Here is a 9,522-nt window from a genome sequence, read left to right on the forward strand (position 1 = left end):
CCCTCTGGGAGGGTGGACAGGGGAAATCAGAACAAGAAGCCTCCGGGGGAGGTCAGTGACCTTTGGGTCTAAGCAGGGCTCTGTGGCAGGATGATCCGGAAGGACCAGGATGCACTGAGGCAGCTGCTGCAACTGGGGCTGGTGGTGGTGGTAAGTGTGTGTGTGTGTGTGTGTGTGTGTGTGTATGTGTGTCTCCTCCCAGAGGTCACAGGTGGGGGAGGGGTACGGCTCCCACAGCTTCTTCATCCCCCCTCTTTTCTAGAGCTCCCAGGAGAGCCAGGAGCCGGATCAGCAGAAACTGCTCACCAGTGTCATCATAGGATTGGTAGTGTCTTTGGTGCTGGTCCTTGTGATTATGATTACAGCCCTCGTGTGTTTGCGGAAGAGGTACGACTTGTATTCCCCCCCCCCCGAGTCTCCAGCTCTCCCCTGACCCCAATGTCCAGTGTGTGTGGGGGTTGGGTAGAAAGAGCTTGGTTGGGGTCAAGCCCCACCTCCTCACTGGCAGAATGGATTTTGCATTAGATTCCTCCATGGGTTTGGGGTAGAAAGGCTGAGTACCCCAAACTGTTGCCACTGCTTGCACAGGCGGAAGCTTCCTGAGTTTTACTCTGGCTATTACTTCTGGCTGCACGTGTGGCTTTTGGCAACACATTCCCTTGGCTATGGGTTTCCACTCCCTACAAAATGCAGCTAAAATGATCACCAGCCCAGATCCCTGTGAAGCCACAGTTGAATGGCCCCCACTAGGCAGCGGGCTAGTATGTTGCAAATGTAACTTCTTCCCGGCTCAACAGCTATCACCGGAAGCTTCGAGCCATGAGGGCTGGCAAGGAGGCTCGGAAGACCCCAATAGAGACAACAGCTCCAACTGCCGCTATCCCGGGCACTAACGTGTATAACACCGATCGGTGAGCACAGGTCAAAGGGGAGCAAGAGACCTTGTAAGATGGCTATGGGTCATGGCTGCTTGACCAAACTTTCTCCTCAGGGCCAACCCTGTGCTGGACCTCCCGACCAAGGATCTGGGGTTGGAGTGCCACTCCTCCAGTGACTTGGACTATGACAGGTGAGTAGCATCTCTCACTACCGGACTAGTTGTTTGTAGAGGGGGCAGAGGTGGTGGTGATGTTGGTGGTCATGGTGATGGTGTTGCTGACGGTGATAATGTTGGTGGTCATGGTGATAATGGTGGTGATGGTGATAATGTTGGTGATGATGGTGTTCATGGTGATGACGGTGGTCATGGTTGATAATGTTGGTGATGACGGTGGTCATGGTTAATGTTGGTGATGATGGTGATGGTGATAATGTTGGTGGTGATGGTGATGGTGAGGGTGGTGGTGGTGGTGGCAAGGCCACAGACTGGGAAGGTTGGGTCAGCCTGCTAACAATCTAAATTCAATCATTCCTCCCATAGCCTCAATTCCCTAGACGAGAACTCTGTGGACTTGGACATGGACAGTAAGGAATTCAAGGTCAGATGTGGGAGGAGTTGGTTCCTGGGGCTTGTGACTTGAGACTCTTCTCAGAACGGGTGGAACTCAGGATGATGAGTGAGGCCCAGCACTGTTCTTCCCTAATGTGACCCTTGGTGGGCTGCCTCTTGCTTTGGGCTCTCAGTTCTTTTTGTCTGTAAATGGTCATCAAAACACAGGCTCTGTGAGGGTGCTGTGGAGATTAAGCCAGAGCAAGCGTGCAGTGTAATGGTAGAGCTTTGCTGGGGCTCTGGGGTCAGGCACCAGCATCATCACCAAAACCCCAAACCAACAAGAGAAGGAAAAGCGGGCTGGTGAGATGGCTCAGTGGGTAAGAGCACCCGACTGCTCTTCCAAAGGTCCTGAGTTCAAATCCCAGCAACCACATGGTGGCTCATAACCATCTGTAACAAGACCTGACACCCTCTTCTGGAGTGTCTGAAGACAGCTATGTGTGTAATTACATATAATAAATAAATAAAGCTTGAAAAAAAAAAAAAAAAAGAAGGAAAAGCCCCAGCCCTAACCACGCAGCCGGAAACTGGTCCGGCCTATCGCCAAGGAGAGAGGAAGCCCCAGTAAATGATTGGGGCGGGGAACAGTCACTGCAGTGGACCAACCTAGCTCAGGGCCTGGGCTCTCTCCCAGGAAGGTGGTGGGCTGAGTGTCTAATGTCACAAGGGAAGGGCAAGAAGAAGGACAGCAGAGATGCGTGGGTGCTGTGATAAGGTACAGGTGTAATCCTGGGTGAGGTTTCTAGAACAGAGGGGAGATGCCAAATTCAAGCAGAATCCGTTGTACCATGGACGTCCACAAGAATGGTTGAGCAGTTTCCACCTCTCTCAGCAGCAGATGATGACATAGCATGGCTATGTCAGGGATTAAGGGGCCTTGCCCAACCCATGGCTTGTTCTAGGGCAGGAACTGTGATAAAGTTGCTCTCTGGCCTATGACTGGTCTGAATGCCAGAACACTGCTCTGCTGGGGTTAGGCAAAGGCCACAGACCACCCCCTGGGGCCACCCCACCTGTACCACCCTTGGCCACCACTGCCTCTGGGATACAGCAAGGTGACCGAGGCCCCAACAGAGTAAGCCTCAGAGAGACCCTGGCCGAGGAGACATGGGCTGTCCTAGGGTCTGGGGAAGAGAGCCTTATCTTACCCTTCCCCACTGTCTCTCCAGAGGAAGGATCTTCCAGGAGACCCTCCTGAGCCTGACCCTGAGCCCTTGACTGCGGTACTCTCGGGAAGGTCGGCAGGCTCCAGTGACCAGCGGAAAAAGAATCTGTCCTTCGCCAACCCTGGCCTGGACACCACAGATCTGTGATGGAGCCCGTCATTCTTCAAGCTCAAACCGTGCTGTCTGCCCTCCCCTAAAATATAATATATGGCCTTGCTTTGCTCCTTACTGTCAGTCACGGACAAGGGTTGGGGAAAGGTTTTATTACCAATGTATACTGTGACAGTAGCCAAAAACGGAGGCTAGAGGGACCAGGGCACTCAGTGGATACAAGGAACTTGGGGCTCACAGCATTGTGTGTGTGTGGGAACCTTTAAAGACAACCGTGGATATCAAATGGCCCTCCATCTTGTTCCCAGTACCCAAGACCAGCTGTCACCCAGGTGGTCGATGGCCTGAGACCCTCTGGGAGCCTTACAATGACCTTCGGTCCTGTCTAAGACCTTCTGACCTTTCCATGACTTTCTTCAGTTGAGCCCCAGGGCATTCCTAGCCTTTGGCCTCTGTGGGAACTGTGCATAGTGACTGGGTCGGGGAGGAAATAGGACTAGGGTACCGGGCTAGGTGGGGAGAGACAGGGATGGGGTAGGACTACCAACAGCATGCAACAGATGCCCTGGCCACGGGGCCAGCACCATGTGGAGACCCCTCACTGCTCAGAGACTCGCTCCCTCCCCTCCCCCCAGACTCCTATTCAGAGTCTGCCTTTCTGGTGCCTTACATCAATCCTGGCACACGTGAAAGAACACTTAAAGATCTGCATGCAGTCTTTCCCCGTTCTGGGGACCTGGCCCACTGGAAGCCTCAAAGCACCAGTCTGGCCATCTCAGGAGCCTGCCTCAGCTGTAGGGGTGAAAGGGTGGGAGCAGGTCCCTGTGCTCTTCCCGTAGTTCCCGCGGGAGTGGAGCAAAAGGCTGTGAGGGAACCAGGGTGGAGTTATCAGGGCTGGGTGTGTGGGCTCCTGGCCACGAAGGGACTGGAAGGGTTTGGGAAGGAAGGGACTGGAAAGAAGCCCCTGAAGGCGGCTCACTCCTCGGAGGCGTGATGCACTTCGGGGTGGGATATAGCTTTCAAGGGCCAGACATCGAGAAGGGAGCCTGAGAAGGTTGGAAACCCGGGCCTACAAAACGGGGACAGATCACTCGGCGGTGGGTCCCGCCCGCGAGCAGCACCGCGGCCGGCGCACACTCTGCAGCAGCGCGCGGAAGAGGCCGGGCGGGCGCTTGGCGGCGCCCTCCGCCGGCGCGGTGCGCACGGAGCCTGCACGGCCTGGGCCCGCACGGACGGCGGGCGGCGGCGCCGGCGCCCCTTGGCGGCCGTGCTCCTCGATCTGACGCTCCAAATGCTTCTGGATGGCCATGCCCAGTACCTCCACCTCCATGGAGGCACCGTACACTTCCCACGTCATGCCCTTCTCGTCCCAGCTCACGTCGCGCACCGGCTCGGCCGCCTCCTGGGGCGCCAGGGCGGCCGCCAACACCGAACCTGGCCGCACCCGCACCTCGGGGAAGACGGGCGGCACGGCGGGCGGCGCTGCGGCCTGCGGAGTCATAGGCCCCGTGGCCACCGAGCGCGTCTCGGCGGCTCCCAGCGACACCTGCAGGCCCGCGTCCCGGCGCGATGGCGGCCTGGGCGCGGGGCTAGGCGCGCGCGGCGCCGCCTGGAAGCTGAAGGCCGGGCCGCCCGCGCCGTCCTGTGGAGACATGGGGCTCACCGCCACCGAGACGCAGGCCTGCGCGCCTGCCTGCGTGCCCGCGTCCTCGCGCGGCGGTGGCGCTCCGGCGTCCCACGACGGCGCCTTGGTGAAGTTGTCGCGAGTCCGTGGCCCTGGCGGGGGCGCTGCAGCCTCCGCGCTGGGGCTCTTCTGAGCCGCCGCTGCCGCTAGGTCTTTCTGGCTGGTGCTGGCAGAGGGCTCCGGCTCTGGCAGGGACCCGATGCTCCTGGTATCTCTCCGGGGCTGGGCTGAGCTGTAGGGTGTGCCATCTGATTGCCTGAGAGAGGACGTGGCCTTGCCTGGGGCCTGAGGGACAGTCTTGGCCGAAGTCTGAGACTCTGCTTTTCTAGGAGATGGAGATGCAGAGTCAGCCTTCCCCAGGGACACAGGCTCCACAGATGTGGTGGGGCCGACTTTTCTGGAGGGATCTGTCTTCTCAGACAGTTGTGGCTGCTCTTTTTGCAAAGTCGGAGTTTCCACCTTTCCTGGGGCTGTGGTACCTGGAAGCTGGGTTACCACTTTGACCTCAGATTTGGGCTCAGTACTCCCTGAGGCCCTGGTGTCCGCCTGTGTGGAGTTCCCAGGATTCCCTTTCTCTGGAGCCTTCAGCTCTGGGATGCCTTCTGCTCTTTCTGAGGCCATGAGATCCACCTTCCCCGGGGATATCAAAGCTGTTTTTCCTGAACTCGTTGGGACCGTTTTTCCTAAAGTTAAGGAGTCCACTTCTCCAGGGGAAACCGTTTCTGCCTTTCCCTGGCTTGCAGAACCTGCCTTGCTTAAAGCCAGGGGATCGGCCTTCTCTGAGGCTGGGAGACTCGCCTTCTCCAAGGGCTGTGGGTCTCCTTTCCCCTCAGTCACCTCAGCTTTTGCAGCAGACAGGGACCCCCGAGTCCCCAGAGACCTGGTATCTCCTGAACTGGAAGACCCAGGGTCTGTCTTTCCTGAAGACTCAGGATTCCCCTTTTGAGATGTTTTCATGTTTCCTGTGATAGTCATGTGATCCACCCTTCTAGAAGACCTTGGATCTTCTTTTCCTGAGGATAAGGTTTCTGTTTTTACCAAGGACACACGTTCTGCCTGCCCAGAGGACAAGTGTTCTGGTTTCACTGGGGACACAAGTTCTGAATTTCTTAAGGAAACAGGGTCCACTCTGCCTGAAGGTCCCGTACTGTTCGAAGACGTAGGATCTGTCTTTGCTGGAAACATACCTTCTGGCTGTCTGGCAGACACTGTTTCTGCCATTCTCACAGACACAGACCCACCCTCTCCCGAGGAGATAGCCTCTTTCTTTCCGAGAAACCGAGGGTCCTCTTTGGCTGAGGACAAAGTTTCTGTATCGCCCACAGCTGCAGGACCTGCTCCCTCCGAGCATACAGGATTCACGTTTTCGGAGGTCACAGGAGCCACAGTTACTGAAGATACAAGCTCTGTCTTGCCTGACGACCCTGGCGCTAGCTTCCCAGAGGACTCAGGGTCTGTCTTTTTTATGGAGGCAGAATCTGCCTTGTCTCGGGCTTTCATATCATTTTCCCCCAAAGACACAAGATCTCCCTCTTCTGTGGATCCAGGGTGCTCTCTTCTGGAACGCATGATGTTCTCTGTTTTTGGATCCATTTTGCCTGACGATATAGTCTCTACCTTTCTTAAAGACCCAGCATTGTCCCCTCCTGGGGACACTATATTCACTTTGCTGGAACATGCCATGTCTACTTTTCCCAAGGACCCAGAATTCTCCGCACCTGAAGCTGTGCCGTCCATTCTTCCCACCGTCCCAGGCTCCCCCTTTCCACAGATCACAGGCTCTGCCTTTTCCTTCAACACAGACTCTTCCTTCCTCAAGGACCCAGCCTCTTCCTTTCGTGTGGAAGTGGAGTCTGCCTGCTTCAGGGAGTTGGCATCCATCTTCTCCGAGAACACAGGATTTCTGATCTCTGAGGCCGTGGGAGTGGTTTCTGCCGAGGACATGGGCTCTGGCTTCCCAAACAAAGTCGTTCCAGAGGCGTCTGAGGTCAAGGCTCCATGTGCCCTCGGTGTCTCTGGGAGAGGGCTGCAGGAAGGAGAAGGGCAGGCTAAGCTCCCAGCGGGCCTCTCAGCACAGGAGGCCCCTTCCGCAGCCCCACTGGAACAGCTGTGTCTGGGGTCCATGCCTACGCTCTGGTCCAGGGCGTGCCTTGGGAGTGCAGGGATGGCCTTTGGAGAGGAGCAGCAGTCCCTCATGACCGGGCCTCCAGTGCCCAGGCTCCCATCCTGTGGGGAGCAGAGGGATCTCAGGGGGCTGGAGTCCTTCCGAAGCAGGTGGAGCCAGGCTGCGTCTTTAGGACTGACCCTCTACCCTCACCGCCGTGTTTGAGCTCAAGACAGCTGTCTGGTTCTGAAACAGAGAGAACAGACTCAGGTTTAGGAGACACTCCAGGGGGAATGGCTCAGTCTGTCCAGGCTCCTCACTGGATTCTTGGTCCCCATCTGGTCCCCTTGTCAAGAAGGTCTCAGCTAAAAATACGAACCCAACCCTTCACTACCTTCTTCATCACACCTCATAGCTATCCAGGAAGCCAACACTCCCACACTTGGGGTACTGAGGCAGGGGGTTTTCTAGTTTGATGCCAAGCTACTCAGTAAGACCAAATCCTGACAGACAGACAGACAGACAGACAGAGTAACCTTTCACAACGTGGCTACAATCTGACTTTTTTTTTTTTTTTTTTTTTTTTGAGACAGGGTTTCTCTGTGTAGCCCTGGCTGTCCTGGAACTCACTCTATAGACCAGGCTAGCCTCGAACTCAGAAATNCGCCTGCCTCTGCCTCCCAAATGCTGGGATTAAAGATGTGCACCACCACTGCCCAGCTACAATCTGACTTTTTAACTTCACTATCATTTCCCTACTCCATTAGCCTCAGCTCACACTCCCAAGAGTGATGTATTTGTCTTCAAGCCCAGTGGCTGCAAACTTTTAATGTCACTGGGCCAGATGGGTCATTTGAGTGAGGGAAACAGAGGGAGTGGTCTAACTATGGCAAATGGTAGACGACGTGGCTTTTCGGAGAGGGCCCTAGTGCCACCCCAGAGCAATGAAACCTGGGATCTGTAGGAGCCCTTCTAGTGTCTTAGGAAGAGAGAGAAAGCCGGACTTTGATGTAAAATATGCTAACGAATTCAAGATTTAAATAAAAAGCCCAAACACGATGTGAGCCAAAGAAAACATGTCTGTAGGCCCCCAGCTTGTGTCTGTGTAGGCCCTGAGGAGCCTGTCAGGGAGAGGGACACAGGAGTCGTGTGCTTTCAGAGACTGCTCTGAGACAGCGTGGTAATCGGGCTGAAAGGAAAGAGAAGCTGGCCCAGACCCAGCAGGAAGCCAGTCAGACTCTCACTGAGTGATACCTCGCTCTTTCTCAGAGCCCCTTCTATACAGTGGACCCTGGCCAGCTATCCTGAGTTACCTAGGTGGGAGACCACCCTGAAGGCAAAAACAGCTGAAGAACCGGTGGAAGGTAACTGGCTGCAGTGAGTGACAGCGGAGGTGGTCTGCAGAATGCTGGGTAGGTGGGGATTGTTGGGCAACAGTGCTGGGCTGGAGATCTGAGGAGAGAGGGGGCTCTGTTTAGGATGACCTGAATTTGTGATGCCCGGAGAGCATTAGGGGAGAGGGGTCCAGCAGGCAGATGGACCTAGGAGAGACTGTCATTATTCACGCAGCAGCCGAATGAGCAGAGCTGGTGATGGCCCCTTACCTGCATCCAGACCCTCTCACCCATGCTCAGGCCAGAATCCCTAGAGCAGCAGTGTTCAATCTGTGGGTTGTGACCCCCTTGATATCCTGCATGTCAGACATTTACACTGCGATTCATAACGGTAGCAAAATTACAGTTATGAGGTAGCAATGATAATGATGTCATGGTGGGCGGTCACCTCAGCATGAGGAACTGTATTAAAAGGTCAGAGCATTAGGAGGGTTGAGAAGCGGTGCTCTCGGGTCTCTCTTGGCTTTCGTACACCATGAACCATCCATCAGCAAACGAGTCTGCTGTCCAGCCACATCTAGAACCTGGGTATTGGCTGGTTCTCTTGCCTCTTTTGACCCTTCCTCCCTTCTATCTATGTTATTCAAGCTCAACGGGCTATCTCATGGTTCCTTGAACATTTCCTTGCAGGTATCTGCATGGTGACTCTCTGAGGTCTTTCCTGGCTCAACCTGTATAAAATAGCCGTCTCCAATTCTGGCTGTCCCTCTCCATCCCCCTTGGGTTTTGTTGTTGTTGTTTTGAAACAGAGAGACTCACGGTCTGCCTGGCTTGGAACTCGATATATAGAACAGGCTGCCCTCAAATTCTCAGAGATCAGCCTGCCTCTCTCTCCTCAGTGCTAGGATTAAGGACACCACACCCAGTGTTGTTTTTTACTGAACTTAAAATCCAGAATACTTGCTGCTGCCTGAGACGTCATAGATATGTGTTCATGGAATGCTAGCTCCATGGTGGGGCACACCTGTAATCTTAGTGTGCAACAAAAGCAGGAGCTCCAGTCTGAGGCCAGCCTGGGCTCTATAACAAGACCTGGCCTCAGAAGAAATCATAAACATGCACACACACAGAGACACATACATACACTGACACAGAAACACACAGACACACAGAGATACACACAAACACACACACAGAGACACACACATACAGACATAGACACACACAGAGATACACATGCACATACACACACACACACACACACACAGACACAGTCACCCCCACCCCTCACAGACACACATATAAACACACTGACACACTGACACACACACACACACACACACACACACACACACACACACACACATGCTTTGATGTTCTCACCCACACATCAGAGTCAAGAACGACCGGCACCCACATGGAGAGTCCACCCCTGGTCCTCATCAGCTCTGTGAAGGACTGAACGACCCTTCTAACACTAGAGGGGTTTCTCCTCCATCCAGGCCCTTCTTACTCTTGTTGGGACATTAAATCAGTTGTGATCTTTTAGGGAGGATATCTGTCCATCTCTACACACATGCACAAGACACACAGTGTTTTAGCCAGCGAGTCTCCTTCCAGGGATGTTCCTG

The 9,522-nt window shown here is 54.8% G+C and overlaps 2 protein-coding genes across 3 annotated transcripts in view; one reads left to right on the forward strand and one right to left on the reverse strand.

Annotated features, from left to right (window-relative positions):
• Cdhr2 (cadherin related family member 2) overlaps positions 1-2,875 on the forward strand; it is a 35,476-nt gene extending 32,601 nt beyond the window's left edge. For both annotated transcript variants that reach the window (XM_021215679.2, XM_029547524.1), the window contains exons 27-32: positions 90-150; positions 263-387; positions 798-911; positions 992-1,069; positions 1,421-1,478; positions 2,662-2,875. In XM_021215679.2, coding sequence (XP_021071338.1) covers positions 90-150; positions 263-387; positions 798-911; positions 992-1,069; positions 1,421-1,478; positions 2,662-2,805 — 580 coding nt within the window. In that variant the 3' untranslated portion in view covers positions 2,806-2,875. The remainder of the gene's footprint in view (positions 1-89; positions 151-262; positions 388-797; positions 912-991; positions 1,070-1,420; positions 1,479-2,661) is intronic.
• Positions 2,876-2,906: 31 nt separating this feature from the next.
• The window catches only part of Gprin1 (G protein regulated inducer of neurite outgrowth 1), a 13,177-nt gene continuing 6,561 nt past the window's right edge, over positions 2,907-9,522 (reverse strand). The window contains exon 2 of the mRNA XM_021215837.1: positions 2,907-6,803. Coding sequence (XP_021071496.1) covers positions 3,857-6,649 — 2,793 coding nt within the window. The 5' untranslated portion in view covers positions 6,650-6,803 and the 3' untranslated portion in view covers positions 2,907-3,856. The remainder of the gene's footprint in view (positions 6,804-9,522) is intronic.

The sequence above is a fragment of the Mus pahari genome, chromosome 16, assembly GCF_900095145.1.
Source record: "Mus pahari chromosome 16, PAHARI_EIJ_v1.1, whole genome shotgun sequence".
In the NCBI taxonomy this organism is placed as follows: domain Eukaryota; kingdom Metazoa; phylum Chordata; class Mammalia; order Rodentia; family Muridae; genus Mus; species Mus pahari.